The sequence below is a fragment of the Balaenoptera musculus genome, chromosome 16 (genome assembly GCF_009873245.2).
Source record: "Balaenoptera musculus isolate JJ_BM4_2016_0621 chromosome 16, mBalMus1.pri.v3, whole genome shotgun sequence".
In the NCBI taxonomy this organism is placed as follows: Eukaryota; Metazoa; Chordata; class Mammalia; order Artiodactyla; family Balaenopteridae; genus Balaenoptera; species Balaenoptera musculus.
Genome location: NC_045800.1, coordinates 11505154 through 11521715, shown reverse-complemented (window position 1 = coordinate 11521715; position 16562 = coordinate 11505154). Strand labels below are relative to the sequence as shown.

The 16562-nt window shown below is 37.7% G+C and overlaps 1 protein-coding gene across 4 annotated transcripts in view; it reads left to right on the top strand.

The window, feature by feature from the left end:
• The window catches only part of INPP5F (inositol polyphosphate-5-phosphatase F), a 98303-nt gene that overhangs the window by 66039 nt on the left and 15702 nt on the right, over positions 1 to 16562 (top strand). For 3 of the 4 annotated variants that reach the window (XM_036828509.1, XM_036828508.1, XM_036828510.1), the window contains exons 10-13: positions 7590 to 7714; positions 8493 to 8570; positions 9469 to 9589; positions 11172 to 11300. In XM_036828509.1, coding sequence (XP_036684404.1) covers positions 7590 to 7714; positions 8493 to 8570; positions 9469 to 9589; positions 11172 to 11300 — 453 coding nt within the window. Of the gene's footprint in view, positions 1 to 7585; positions 7715 to 8492; positions 8571 to 9468; positions 9590 to 11171; positions 11301 to 16562 lie in introns of those variants that run through there. The other variant, XM_036828511.1, reaches the window with a different exon arrangement.

Genomic DNA, 16562 nt, shown 5'->3' with positions numbered 1-16562 from the left:
TTCTCTAATTGCTTTAGGTGCAAGGTTAGGTTGTTTATTCGAGATGTTTCCTGTTTCTTGAGGTAGGCTTGTATTGCTATAAACTTCCCTCTTAGCACTGCTTTTGCTGCGTCCCATAGGTTTTGGGTCGTCGTATCTCCATTGTCATTTGTTTCTAGGTATTTTTTTATTTCCCCTTTGATTTCTTCAGTGATCACTTCGTTATTAAGTAGTGTATTGTGTAGCCTCCATGTGTTTGTATTTTTTACAGATCTTTTCTGTAATTGATATCTAGTCTTATAGCGTTGTGGTCGGAAAAGATACTTGATACGATTTCAATTTTCTTAAATTTACCAAGGCTTGATTTGTGACCCAAGATATGATCTATCCTGGAGAATGTTCCATGCGCACTTGAGAAAAATGTGTATTCTGTTGTTTTTGGGTGGAATGTCCTATAAATATCAATTAAGTCCATCTTGTTTAATGTATCATTTAAAGCTTGTGTTTCCTTATTTATTTTCATTTTGGATGATCTGTCCATTGGTGAAAGTGGGGTGTTAAAGTCCCCTACTATGATTGTGTTGCTGTCGATTTCCCCTTTTTTGGCTGTTAGTATTTGCCTTATGTATTGAGGTGCTCCTATGTTGGGTGCATAAATATTTACAATTGTTATACCTTCCTCTTGGATCGATCCCTTGATCATTATATAGTGTCCTTCTTTGTCTCTTGTAATAGTCTTTGTTTTAAAGTCTATTTTGTCTGATATGAGAATTGCTACTCCAGCTTTCTTTTGATTTCCATTTGCATGGAATATCTTTTTCCATCCCCTCACTTTCAGTCTGTATGTGTCTCTAGGTCTGAAGTGGGTCTCTTGTAGACAGCATATATATGGGTCTTGTTTTTGTATCCATTCAGCCAGCCTGTGTCTTTTGGTGGGAGCATTTAATCCATTTACATTCAAGGTAATTATCAATATGTATGTTCCTATTCCCATTTTCTTAAATGTTTTGGGTTTGTTATTGTAGGTGTTTTCCTTCTCTTGTGTTTCTTGCCTAGAGAAGTTCCTTTAGCATTTGTTGTAAAGCTGGTTTGGTGGTGCTGAACTCTCTCAGCTTTTGCTTGTCTGTAAAGGTTTTAATTTCTCCATCGAATCTGAATGAGATCCTTGCTGGGTAGAGTAATCTTGGTTGTAGGTTTTTCTCCTTCATCACTTTAAGTATATCCTGCCACTCCCTTCTGGCTTGCAGAGTTTCTGCTGAAAGATCAGATGTTAACCTTATGGGGATTCCCTTGTGTGTTATTTGTTGTTTTTCCCTTGCTGCCTTTAATATGTTTTCCTTATATTTAATTTTTGACAGTTTGATTAATATGTGTCTTGGCGTGTTTCTCCTTGGGTTTATCCTGTATGGGACTCTCTGTGCTTCCAGGACTTGATTAACTATTTCCTTTCCCATATTAGGGAAGTTTTCAACTATAATCTCTTCAAATATTTTCTCAGTCCCTTTCTTTTTCTCTTCTTCTTCTGGGACCCCTATAATTCGAATGTTGGTGCGTTTAATGTTGTCCCAGAGGTCTCTGAGACTGTCCTCAGTTCTTGTCATTCTTTTTTCTTTATCCTGCTCTGTAGTAGTTATTTCCACCATTTTATCTTCCAGGTCACTTATCCTTTCTTCTGCCTCAGTTATTCTGCTATTGATTCCATCTAGAGTATTTTTAATTTCATTTATTGTGTTTTTCATCATTGCTTGGTTCCTCTTTAGTTCTTCTATGTCCTTGTTAAATGTTTCTTGCATTTTGTCTATTCTATTTCCAAGATTTTGGATCATCCTTACTATCATTATTCTGAATTCTTTTTCAGGTAGACTACCTATTTCCTCTTCATTTGTTAAGTCTGGCGTGTTTTGACCCTGCTCCTTCATCTGCTGTGTGTTTTTCTGTCGTCTCATTTTGCTTATCTTACTGTGTTTGGGGTCTCCTTTTCACAGGCTGCAGGTTCGTAGTTCCCGTTGTTTTTGGTATCTGTCCCCAGTGGCTAAGGTTGGTTCAGTGGGTTGTGTAGGCTTCCTGGTGGAGGGAACTAGTGCCTGAGCTCTGGTGGATGAGGCTGGATCTTGTCTTTCTGGTGGGCACGACCACGTCTGGTGGTGTATTTTGGGGTGTCTGTGGCCTTATTATGATTTTAGGCAGCCTCTCTGCTAATGGATGGGGCTGTGTTCCTGTCTTGCTAGTTGTTTGGCATAGGGTGTCCAGCACTGTAGCTTGCTGGTTGTTGAGTGAAGCTGGGTCTTGATGTTGAGATGGAGATCTCTGAGAGATTTTTGCTGTTTGGTATTACGTGGAGCTGGGAGGTCTCTTGTGGACCAGTGTCCTGAAGTTGGCTCTCCCACCTCAGAGGCACGGCCCTGATGCCTGGCTGGAGCACTAAGAGCCTTTCGTCCACACGGCTTTTTGGAGGTCGGATGTTTTCTGCCAGCGTTCAGTGGGTGTTCTGTAGGAGCAGTTCCACGTGTAGATGTATTTCTACTGTGTCTGTGGGAAGGAAGGTGATCTCCGCGTCTTACTCTTCCGCCATCTTCTCTCCTCCTCTAGACTGTTTTTAGATGAGATTAATCTACTGTCAGTTACTACAATCTGAGAAGTTATCTAGAGTAGGATAGGAAAGGCATCTCTCAGTACCACCTATAGGTCCATCTCTTTGAGATAACAATTTGGTATGTATCCTTCAATATCTTTTTTCTCGGCCCACCTTTCTTATTTATTCATACACTTATATGTAGGTATGTGAACATATAAACTAAAATCAATTGAGAACTGTTAGGTGAAATACAAGTTCAATAAGATGACCAGATTTCATACAGATTAATATAGACTAATCAGTAACTCTCTTATCCATTAGCAATGACCAGTCTGAAGGTGTAATGCCATGGGATGCATTTTTCTAACAGCAACAAAAATAGGAAGAAATAACCTGAAATCTACTGAACATACAAAAAAGATAGCATGTATATGGGGGCAAGGGTGTTGGGAGGGGAGGATTACTGAAGAACGTAAAAGAAGCCTTGAATAAACGGAGAGAAAATATCATGTTCCTTGAAGGAAAGACTCAATATTGAATAGATTTCAGTGGTTAATATATAAATTTTGTGCAATCTCAAAGAAAGTCCCAGCAGGGAAATAAAAAGCAAACCCTCATATTGAAAAAAAAAATAAAGTTTGTAGTAAGAGATAAAGGCAGGTAACTGGGGAAATGAGAACGCTCACACATTGCTGGGAGGGGCATAAGTTGCTATAGCCATTTTGAATGGTATTATCAATCAAAATAAAATATGCTTATACTGTTAATCCAGTAATTTGTCTTTTGATATCCATCCTACATACCATATACAGAAATCAGTTCCAGATGGATGTGGATCTAAATGTGAAAGGTTAAACAATAAGCCTTTTAAAGGAAAATATAGAACATCTTTTGACCTTGGGTCTTAAACAGGGCTTTAAAAGCACTAACCATAATGAAAAAAAAAAAATGACTTTACTAAATGTTTAATTTTTATTAAAACTTTATTATTTACTGAAACTTTATTGAATTATCAAATATTTTGAATATTAAAATACTACTATACATTATAAATACTATTTATTAAAATTAAATAGGACTTAAGCACCAACCATAATGAAAAAATTGATAAATTTGACTTCACTAAAATAAAAAAACTTCTGATTATTAAAAGGCACCATTAAGAGAATAGAAAGGCAATTCACAAAGCGGGAGAAGACATATATATGACAAAGGACTTTTATCTAGAGTACATTAAAAACTCCTATAAATCCATAAAAAAGGTGTACAGCCCAAAAGAAAATTGGACAAAAGACTTGAGCAGGTTCTTCATGAAAAAAGACGTCCAAAGGCTGATAAACATGAAAAGGTGCTCCACGTCGTTTAATCATCAGGGAAATGCAAACTAAAACCACCGTTCACAAAACCAGAATGACTAAAATAAAAATGGTGGGAAGTACAAGTTTTGTCAAGGATGTGGAGCAACTGGAACTCTAATACAACACAAAAAAATTTAAATCTCCCTGAGAGAAACATGTGTTTCTCATGTATAAGCCTCCTTTATTGCAGCATAAAAAAACCCTAATTGTTCATCAGGAGGTCAATGGGTAAATAAAGTACAGCATATCTAAAGTGCTGAATACAAATGCTTAAAAATGATGAGGTACATCTGTGTGTACTAATGTGAATAGATCTTAAACTCATATAGTGGAGTGAGAAAAACTGCGTAACAGCATATGGCATGTTACCATTTAAAAAATCCCACAAAACAAAACTGTGTCATGTAATTCTCTTCCGTATAATGTGTGTTCTCACCTACATATGGCATGCACATTTATATAGGAACGCACTTAGGTGGCCTGAAAGGGTACACATCAAGCTTGTATTGGGAGTTACCTTCAGGGAAGGCTGTGGACTTAGGTTGTGGTCAGGAAGGATGTGACCTTTATCCATGTTTGAATTTTTTTACAATGTGAATAAATTTCATGTATTCGCAATATGTGTAATTATAAGTAGCATTGAAGAGAATAAACCATAATTTAAATGTAACACATAATCACTGTAAAAATTGAAGTAATACTGAGGTATGTAAAGGAAGTAGAAGAAATAACCTCCTTGCCACCCTCATTCCTGCTCCCTGTTGACTTTCACAACCTGTTTGTACACATCATACACATCAGCTTTATAGACGTGTGTATTGAGCAGACACTTGTTCCTTTCTAACAGTACCCCAAGAGTGTTCTTTTATCCACCCTCATCCTCTGGGTAATTGCTCTCTGGGAGGTGGGCCTTCGGTCAGTGTGACTCAGTCATGGTGTCACTACAGTTGCTCTTGCCTGTGATTGGTATAGGCGTGGGCCTGTGTATGTTCTTGGCACTTTGGCCAACAAGGTCTGATGTGAAGGGAAGTCTGCTGGGAGGCTCTGGGCAAGGTTTCCTGCTCTAATAAAAAGAGATACAGGGCTTCCCTGGTGGCGCAGTGGTTAAGAATCCGCCTGCCAATTCAGGGGACACGGGTTCAAGCCCTGGCCCGGGAAGATCCCACATGCCGTGGAGCAACTAAGCCTCTTCGCCACAACTACTGAGCCTGCGCTCTAGCGCCCTCGAGCCACAACTACTGAGCCCACGAGCCACAACTACTGAAGCCCGCGTGCCTAGAGCCCGTGCTCCACAACAAGAGAGGCCACCGCAATGAGAAGCCCGCGCACCACAACGAAGAGTAGCCCCCCGCTCACTGCAGCTAGAGAAAAGCAACGAAGCAGCAACAAAGACCCAACGCAGCCAGAAACAATAAATAAATTAATTAATTAATTAAAAAGATAACAGGAACCCACAGTCAGTCCCTCTGTGGTGGTTGTGTCTGGATTTGATTGGTACTGCTGCAGCTGTGTCAAGGCTAGGTCATTAGCCTGAGTATTGACTAATATGCCGAGGATGACAGAACAAAAAGATAGAGCTGGTTTTGGTCACCATTGAATGAAGCAGTTCTGGAACCATGCAACCTCAACTTCTGAGGTTCAGAACAGATTTCCGTTCTGAGATTTGAGTCAGTAATTTGTCATTTGCAGCAAAAAACATCTTGACACATGCATATATACACATTCAAAATTTAAGTCAAAAGAGGGCTGTAAGCTATGGGATATACACTATTCTGCAACTATTTTCACTTAATAGCTCATGGCTATTATTTAACCATTTCTCCATTGGTGGACCTTTAGGATATAGTTTTTGCTATTCTAAAATTCTCCAGAAAACATCCTTTATATATTTTGGAACACTTGTGTGCTTTATAAAGTTCTAGAGGTGAAATGGCTGGATCAAACATTACATTTCTTTTAGGTTGATACCTACCACTCAGTTGCTTCCAAAAAGATCACACCAGTTTACACTCTCAGTAACAGTGGGAGCCAGTGCCCATTACCCCATATACTCACTAATGCTGTCTATATTTAGTGTTCAGCTTTTGCCTGTCTATAGGTGAAAACTGGTTTTCTGTTTTAAAATTTACATTTCTTTAAAGTTGTAGTCTCATGTTTATTGGCTATTTGTTTATCTTCTCTTGTGAATATCCTCTGTATCCTTTACCCATTTTTTTCCTTACTGAATTTATAGCACTCTTTATATATTAATGGTTTCTATGTTGCAGGTATATTCCCCTAGGTAGTCCTCTATTTTTTTTTAACCTTTGCTTATACTGTCATTTAGTACACAGAGGTTTTATATTTTTATGTTGTCACATCTGTCCATCTTTTCTTTACGCTCTCTGGTTTTTGTTACACTTAGAAGGTCATGTGCCATCCTTCAATTAGGGAAAAATCATCCTAACATTTTGTCTAGCTTTTTTATAACTTGAAGAAAAAATATTTAGATCATTAATGCATCTAGAATTTATTTTGTGTATAATAAAGTGCAGAGGGCTAACTTAAGTCCCCCCCATGTAAACAGACAGTTATCCCAATAACATTTGTAGTACACCACTATAGTATAGTCCATATGTAGTCCACATATAGTATAGTCCATATTTCTCTCAGAATGATGTAACCATAGCTTAGATTCCTCAGTGTACATACGTCTGTCTCTAGGCCATCTGTCCTGTTCTGTTGAGTCATTCATTTTTCTGTACTGGTACCACAGTTTTAATCACTATACATTTAAAGTATGTTTTGCTCTCCAACGGGACGAGTCCTTTATTATTATTAGTGTTCATATATTTTCCTGTATTACTCACTCTTCCAGATAAACTTTAGATTTCCAAGTCTGTAAAAAGATCCTGATTGAATTTTGATTGGGATTGTTGAGTATATAGATTAACCTAGGGAGACTTGACATCTTTACAATATTGAATCTTGCCATCTAGCACCATGGTGTGTCTCTCCATTTATTCAGGTTTTCTTTTACATGTTTCAGCAAAGCTTCATAGTGTCCAGTATGCAGGTCTTGTATATTTCTTTAAAAATTATTCTAGGGGCTTCCCTGGTGGCGCAGTGGTTGAGAATCTGCCTGCTAATGCGGGGGACACGGGTTCGAGCCCTGGTCTGGGAAGATCCCACATGCCGCGTAGCAGCTGGGCCTGTGAGCCACAATTACTGAGCCTGCGCGTCTGGAGCCTGTGCTCCGCAACAAGAGAGGCCGCGATAGTGAGAGGCCCACGCACTGCGATGAAGAGTGGCCCCCACTTGCCACAACTAGAGAAAGCCCTCGCACAGAAACGAAGACCCAACACAGCCATAAATAAATAAATAATTAAAAAAAAAAATTATTCTAGAGATTTAAAATACCTGCTATTATAATTTGTTTTCATTATATATTCTAAGAGGTTATTGCAAATGTATAATGTGTAAAAAAGCTATTCATGCCATTGATGTAAATTCTCATAAACCCAAATGTAACAAATGAAAATCTAATTTTATAGGGAAAAAAAATTGATGCTTGAGTGGATTAATTTCTGAGCCTGGCTATAAATTATTTCTAAAACATAATTCTAAATAAATTCAGTAAAAATCATGAGTCTAATGTCTGATTAAAGTAAATTTTTTCCTTTTCTTTACTCTCACAGGTTATTATTAATTTGGTAGACCAGGCAGGAAGGGAGAAGATAATTGGCGATGCTTACCTGAAACAGGTGTTGCTCTTTAACAACTCACACCTCACTTACGTTTCATTTGACTTCCATGAGCACTGGTAAGATGGCTTCCTGAGATGAGTTTTGATCAGTTCCAATGTTTGTGGTAGACACTGCCACAGGGACCTTAGTTTTTCTTCTCTTTATTGGGGAGAAAATCTTGTTCTCCTCATTGTTAGAAAGGAAAGGACTATCATTTGTTTACTTAGTTCCATTTTCATACGGGTTTTATTTTGCCTAAAAATGTAAGTTAATTCTTCCTGAAATATTTACAGTCTTTTTGTTCCAAAATGACTTGGAGACTTAGAGTTCCTTTTTTCCTTTTATCCTTCAGTTAAAGAATTTCTGGAACTTTTCCTTTCTGCTTGAGTTTGAGCCTGGCAGGAGTAATAGCGTTCCCTTACTTAAAACTCATCCTGCTGGCTCATCTTTATACTGTTAGTAATACTGCTCTCCCTTGGGATAACCCCACTAGAGTTTGCTCTGGAAAAACAACAATCATTTTGATGGTAATTTTAACTTGTGTGTATTCTGAAAGCAAATTTCTTCTGTCATAATCCTGACTCTAATGTGGGTTCATTTACCTAGGTATTGAAAATTTTGGTGGGGAAAGAAGCTCCTGATGGCTGTGATATGTTTCAGTGTATTCTTAAGCATATTTTCTTTCATAATGAAAATTAGTTATAAATATTATGTAATTGCCTATTTAAAGTAGTGTTATTCTCGTATTTATAGTAATAATTTTCTTTCATTTTTCCAAATAACCTTAGATATCATATCTTAAGCTTAAAAAAATTATTAAAGTTTTTTTTTTTTTCCTTTTGGCATGTATTTTAGCCGAGGAATGAAGTTTGAGAATGTTCAAACACTAACAGATGCCATTTATGACATTATTCTTGACATGAAGTGGTGTTGGTAGGTATTTCGTAAGAAATCAGTTTGACAGACTCTTGGTCTGTGAAATCATATGTATTTGTCTAGTACCACTAAGTGTTAAAATAATAGCAGGCTGAGAAAGGATTTTTGTTTTTCTTGTTTTGCTTCCCAATTCCTATTCTCCTTTTCAAAAGCGTGTGAGTCATTAGGCATTGTTAGCTTTGAACAGGGAAAAGGTGTCAGGTGGTCAGCAAAATGGAGTGAAGTGCTCTGCGACTATTCTTTAATTCCTTCTAACGCTCCATGATCTACATTTCTTCTTGGTCCCTAACATGGGAAGGAAGGTTTAGAGGTATTTGGTCCCAGTTTTGAGACATTTAAAAATTATCAGAGAAGGAAGTTGATTCTTCAGGGGAGATGTAGGAAGAAGTTGGCTTAAAGGACAGGAGAGAACATTTGATTAGATTTTAAGGCCACAGGTGGCTAGAGAAGTTAGATGAGTGAGGCATGCTGCATGACTTCTCACTGGGTGATAGAGTGAATTAGTCTGTTCAAGCTAATTTAGATGCATTTCTACTTGAAGTCAAAAAGGAGGAACAGGATGGTGTTTTAAAGTGCCTTCTGGTTTTAAATGTGTAGAAAAGCATAACAAGGGGTTGTGTCAGCTCTGCCTAGTCGTTGTGTGACTCAGGCAAGTCACTCTTCCTGTACCTGTTTTTTTTTCCCAAAAATGGAGATAATATCTTCCTTGTCGAGTTATTGTGTAAATTAACAATAACGTCTACAAAGGTCTCAGTAATGCCTGCCACGTAATAATATTCTAAGCAAATTGATGACCAATGTTGCTGTTGTTATTATTATACTGTGAAGAATTGTGGGTTTTGAAAAATTTAAAGTATTTCATATTGTAAAGTAATTCCATACTGTTTTTGAACAGGGTTGATCAAGCTGGAGTAATATGTAAACAAGAAGGGATTTTTCGAGTTAATTGCATGGACTGCCTGGATCGCACCAATGTGGTCCAAGCTGCCATTGCACGAGTGGTCATGGAACAGCAGGTAATTTGGAGTCCACTGGATTGTAAATGTTCAGTTTTAATTTTTTTTCACATGTAAACCAGTAACTAAAATCTTTGTTCCATAGAACATTTACAGCATGCAAAACATCCTTGTTGCTTTAAAACCTGGAAAGTACAGCCTTTCCTAGAAATCAGTTGAATCAAGTGGCCTTTTCTTAAGTACTCATTTCCAAAATGTGAGGCCCAGCATTTAAAATTGTACTGGGTGGCACTGTGTAGTCATCTACCTTTTCCTCTCAGCTCCAAACGCTCGCTTCTGTATTTGGGGCGTGCGGTCTGCACACCACCTTTCTGCTTAACTAGCTGGTTCCATGTCAGGCTCTGCCAATAGAGGGCATTAAAGGAAAACCAGGAGGCTGGAGGAGGACAAGGGGACAAGTTTCTTCACCTGTGTTATATTCCCATCATCAGCACCCTCTCTGTGGCTTTGGTTCCTCTGGCACCACAGAACCAGCCTCTTCCCTTTGTGCCCCAACCCTGCTGTTTCCTGGAGTCATTATATCTCTTACCTCAGTGTCCCCTTTTAGATCTTTCAGCCCTGTAACACCTGGGTAATGAATTCCCAAGGTTGACATTCCTAGCATGTTCTTTTCTCCTGATAGAACCTTGTGACTATCCTTTGGGGATGCCTTCTACTGTCGCATTGAAGCAGCCAGGCTTTGGAGATCAAGCCCTGGCCCTAGCACATACAAGGTGTTGACCCCATGCAAAGAATTCAACTTCTCCAAACTTCTATCTCCTCATCTATAGATGGGGGTAATAAGAGTATTGATTGCATAGGGTGGTTATGAGGAGTAAATGAGATAATTTATTTTAAAAAGCTCGGACTTCCCTGGTGGCGCAGTGGTTAAGAATCTGCCTGCCAATGCAGGGGACACGGGTTCGAGCCCTGGTCCAGGAAGATCCCACATGCCATGGAGCAACTAAGCCCATGCACCACAACTACTGAGCCTGCGCTCTAGAGCCCACAAGCCACAACTACTGAGCCCACGTGCCACAACTACTGAAGCCCGCATGCCTAGAGCCCATGCTCTGCAACAAGAGAAGCCACTGCAATGAGAAGCCCACGCACCGCAATGAAGAGTAGCCCCTGCTCACCACAAATAGAGAAAGCCCATGAGTAGCAACGAAGACCTAATGCAGCCAAAAATAAAATAAATTTATTAAAAAAAAAAAAGCTCTTAGAATGTGGCACCAGACTTAACATTTATTGGGCACTTACTGCTCTGCTACTATTAACGTTATTGTTGTTTCTATATGATTTTTTGATGGTTAGTTTCACTTCATAGCCAAATTTAAAAGAAAGACAAAATATAATAGTATGAGTCTACACATTAAAAATTACAGCAAAACAGTATAAATTTTTCTGTTTATTCAGATGTAGCAATTCATAAAGCTATCTTTCAAGTGGTGCTTAATTTTGAAAAAGTCTGAAAACATCATTTTTTTAAATTTAAGGGTCCTAAATTGTACATGCATATGCTTCCTTTCTCTGCAGTATACATTTTATGCTATAGTGTCCTGGCTTATATGCAGTTAATCTACCAATGTATTAATTTTAGCTGAAAAAATTAGGTGTGATGCCCCCCGAGCAGCCACTACCGGTGAAATGCAATCGAATTTATCAGATAATGTGGGCCAACAATGGTGACTCCATTAGCAGACAGTATGCTGGGACAGCTGCCCTGAAGGTAAGTACCTGCAGCCAGCATCTGTGTGTATTATGTGGGACACAGGGTATAGTTTAAAACCAACTTCGTTTTTGAGAGAAAAGTACATGGGTTTCAGGTGGTAGGTGTATGTAGTTGACTCCTTTCTGGAATGTTTGGGTAAGGCAGGGGTCACACGTTCAAATTCTGCAGATTCCAGGTAATGTGACCCATTAGATTAAAGGGAGAGATGGGCTGTGTGGACCTGAGGAAGAGCATATGTTGTCTTAGGAAGGTGCTGTTCTGCTACTTCCTAATGGGGATGGAGGCCCAGTGTTGCTAGACCTCCCAGTTTTCAAGGGAGTTCAGAAAGTTGGAATTTTATGTATAATGGTTAAAACTTTATACAGACAAAATAAAACATGTCTATGTTGGTGGGATTTGGGTCCCTGGTATAATTTGCCTCCTCTGAACTTGAATCCCAACCCTGCCTCTTACTAGCTCTGTGACTATGGGCAAGTCACTTAACTTCTCTGTGTCTGTCTCTTCATTTGTAAAACAGGAATAATACTAGGCCCACTTCAAAAAATTGGCATGGGATTATATGAGTTAATAACATGTTAGAGCTTAGACCATTCCCTGACACATAGTAAATGTTGAAGAAAAGTTTTATTATCTTTTTGTGATTGTTATACATAAAGTCTTTTGAGGATCCTACCAAGCTGATCTTCACAGAATTTAATGTAAATGTAAACTGTAGTCACTGGTCACTAAATACTCCCTCTGTGAGCAATAGGAGGTGGTTGAATTAGCTTAAATTAGGTTTATGTTAATTTTCCTTCAAGGTAATAGTTCACCCCAGGATATTTGTTATAACAAATTGTACCATCGAGAGCTCAACAAGCATCAGATTATCCATCTTTTAGTTGGGTGATGAATGTCAAAAAGCTTTTTGTTAATTAAGGAAACTGAACTTTAGAAATCCTTGTGCAAGTTATTGTTTAAAGAGAAGTACTACTTATGCACTCAACGTCAGAGCACCTAAATATATAATGCAAATACTAATAAAACTAAAATGAGAAATAAACAGCATTACAATAATAGTAGGGGACTTTAATAGCCCACTCTCAACAATGGATGGATTATCCAGGCAGAAAATCAATAAAGAAACAACGAATTTGAACAACACTATAGACCCTATGGAGCTAACAGACATACAGAACATTCCATCCACCAACAGTAGAATACACATTTTTCAGAAGCACAAACGAAACAGTCTCCAGGATAGATTATATGTTAGGCCACAAAACAAGTCTCAGCAACTTCAAGAAGATAGAAATTATATCAGGTTTCTTTTCTGAGCACAGTGGTATGAAACTAGAAATCAGTTAACAGGAGGAAAATTGGAAAATTCACAAATATGTGGCAATTAACATACTTCTGAACAACAGATGGATCAAAGAAGAAATCAAAAGGGAAATCAAAAAATATCTTGAAACAAATTAAACTGGAAACACAGCATACCAAAATTTATGGGACACAGCAAAAGCAGTTCTAAAAGGAAAATTTATAGCTATAAATGCCTATATTAAGAAAAAAGGAAGATCTCAACCTAACAATTAAACCTCAAGGAACTAGAAAAAGAAGAAGAAACTAAGCCTAAAGTTGGCAAGAGGAAGGAAGTAATAAAGATTAGAACAGAAATAAGTGAAATAGAAAATAGAAAAACAATAGAAAAGATCAACAAAGTTAAAAGTTGGCTGTTTTGAAGAGATAAACAAAATTGACAAACTCTTAGCTAGGCTAACCAAGGAAAAAAGAGAACTCAAAATTATAAATGAAAGAGATATTACAACTGATACCACAGAAATACATAGGATTATGAGACTACTATGAATAGACATATACCAACAAATTGAACAATTTAGAGGAAATGGATAAACTCCTAGAAACATACAACCTACAAGACTGAATCATGAAGAAACAGAAAATCTGAATAGACCAATGAGTAAGGAGATCGAATCAGTAATCAAAAAGCTCCCAACTAAGAAAAGCCCAGGACTAGGTGGTTTCACTGGTGAATTCTACAAACACTTAAAGAAGAATTAACACCAGTCCTTTTCAAACTCTTTTCAAAAAATAGAAGAGGGAACACTTCCAAACTATTTCTATGAGGCCCTGATACATAAGCTAGATAAAGACACAACAAGAAAACTCTGAGCCCATGTCCCTGATTATTATAGATACAAAAATTCTCAACAAAATACCAACAAACCGGGGCTTCCCTGGTGGCGCAGTGGTTGAGAATCTGCCTGCCAATGCAGGGGACACGGGTTCGAGTCCTGGTCTGGGAAGATCCCACATGCCGCGGAGCAGCTAGGCCCGTGAGCCACAATTACTGAGCCTGCGCGTCTGGAGCCTGTGCTCCACAACAAGAGAGGCCACGATAATGAGAGGCCCGTGCACCATGACGAAGAGTGGGCCCCACTTGCCGCAACTAGAGAAAGCCCTCGCACAGAAATGAAGACCCAACACAGCCATAAATAAATAAATTAATTAATTAATTTTTTTAAAAAACCAACAAACCAAATTCAGCAGCTCATTAAAGGGATCATATTCCATGAGGAAGAGGGACTTATCCCTGGTTCAGAATTTGAAAATCAATAAATGTGTTACACCACATCAATAGAATGAAAGACAAAAATCATATGATCATCTCAATAGATGCAAAAAAAAAGCATTCGACAAAATTCAAAATCCTTTCACCCAGTGGTGAAAACTGAAAGCTTTCCTCTCAGATCAGGAACAAGACAAAGGTGCTCACTTTCACCACTCCTATTCATCAGAGTGCTGGAAGTCCTAGCCAGAGCAATCAGGCAAGAGAAAGAAATAAAAAGCATCCAAATTGGAAGGGAAGAAGTTACATTGTCTTGATTTGCAGGTGGTGTGTTCTTATGCAGTTGACCTTTGAACAACATGGGTTTGAATTACACGGGTCCACTTTATATGTGGATATTTTTCATTTGTAAATACTGCAATACTACATAGTCTGTGGTTGGTTGAATCCCTGGATGTGGAGGAAATGTGGATACAGAAAGCCGACTATAAGTTATACAGAGATTAACCTCCACATTGTTAAAGGGTCAACCTTATATAGAAAATCCTAAAGACTCCACCAGAAAACTATTAGAACTAATAAATGAATTCAGTAAAGTTGCAGGATACAAAATCAACCTACCAAAATCTGTCGTTTCTATACACTAATTGAGATTATCTAAAAAAGAAATAAAATAATCCCATTTACAGTAGCATCAAAAACAATAAAATAGTAAGGAATAAATTTAACCAAGAAGGTGAAAGATCTGTACACGAAAAACTGTAAGACCTTGATGAAAGAAATTGAAGAAGGCACAAACGGAAGATAGCCCAGGTTCATGGCTTGGAAAAATTAACATTAAAATATTACCCAAAGCCATCTCCAGATTCAGTATAATCTCTTATCAAAATTCCATTGGCATTTTCCACAAAAATAGAAAAAAAAATCCTAAAATTCATGTGGAACCACAAGAGACCCCTAATAGCCAAAGCAATCCTGAGAAAGAACAAAACTGGAGATATCCCACTTCCTGATTTCAAACTATATTACAAAGCTGTAGTAATCAAAACAGTACTGGCATAAAAACAGGCACATAGACTAATGGAATAGAACCGAGAGCCCAGAAATAAACTCACACAATCAGTCAACTAATAATTTGACAAGGGAGCCAAGAATATTCATCAGGGAAATGATAGTCTCTTCACTAATGCTGTTGGGAAACTGGATATTCACATGCAAAATAATTAAACTGGACCCCTATCTTACACCATTCACAAAAATTAACTCAAAATGGATTAAAGACTGTAAAACCTGAAACTTTAGTTTACTCCTACAAGAAAACATAGGGAAAGTTCCATGACATTGATCTTAGCAATGATTTTTTGGACGTGACACCAAAAGCACAAGAAGAAAAGTAAAAATAAACAAGTGGGACTACATCCAAAAAAAAAAGCTTTTGCATAGTAAAATAAATAATCAACAAAATGAAAAGACAACCCATGGAATGGGAGAAAATATTTGCAAACCATATGTCTGAGAAAGGGTTAATATCCAAAATATGTAACGAAGTAATGCAACTCAATAGCAAAAAACAAATAATCTGATTTAACAACAGGCAAAGGACCTGAACAGCCATTTTTCCAAAGAAGATATACAAATGGCCAACAGGTACATAAAAACGTGCTCAACATCAGTAATCATCAGGGAAATGCAAATCAAAACCACAGTGAGCTATCACCTCCCACCTGTTGGAATGGGTGTTATCTAAAAGACAAGAGATAAGTGTTGGGAGAAAAGGTAACCCTTGTGCATTGTTGGTGCAAATGTAAATTGGCATAGCCACTGTGGAAAATGGTAAGGAAGTTCCTCAAAAAATTAAAAATGGAGTTACCATATGATCCAGCAATCTTATTTTATGAGTATATATCCAAAGAAAATGAAATCAGTATGTCACAAATACCTGTACTCCTGTGTTCATTGTAGCACTATTCATAATAGTCAAGACCTGGAAACAACGGATGAATGGCTAAAGAAAATGTGTGTGTGTGTGTTTGTGTATACAAAATGTGTGTGTATATATATAATGGAATATTCAGCCATAAAAAAGAAGAAAATCCTGATATTTGCAGCAACATGGATGAACCTTGAGGACATTACGTTAAGTGAAATAAGGCAAACAGAGAAAGACAAATACTGCATGATCTCACTTATATGTGGAATTTTAAAAAGTCAAACTCATAGAAACATTGAGTAGATTGGTGGTTACCAGAGGATGGGGAAAATGGGAGATATTGGTCAAAGAGTACAAACTTTCAGTTATAAGTTCTGGGGATCTAACGTACAGCATGGTGACTATAGTTAACAGTACTATATATATACACACACACATATATCAAATCATCACATTGTACACCTTAAACTTATACAATGCTACTTGTCAATTATACAAAGCTGGAAAAAAAAGAGGAACACTTTTTTTCCTTTGATATTAAAATTCTTTGGATGCAGCATTCATGTCTCTCTCTTCTATAATAGATTCATGTTGCTAAATTAATATTTCCTGCAAATGACCTAATTGGCAATGTGTTCTTCCTAAATTGTCAATTTTAGGACCAGACTTGTTTCCAAGATTGCCTTGGATAGAAATAGTGGGGTTGGGATGGGGGAGGAAGAGACTATGCTTTCCTTGCCTTAAGTTTAAGTCGCTA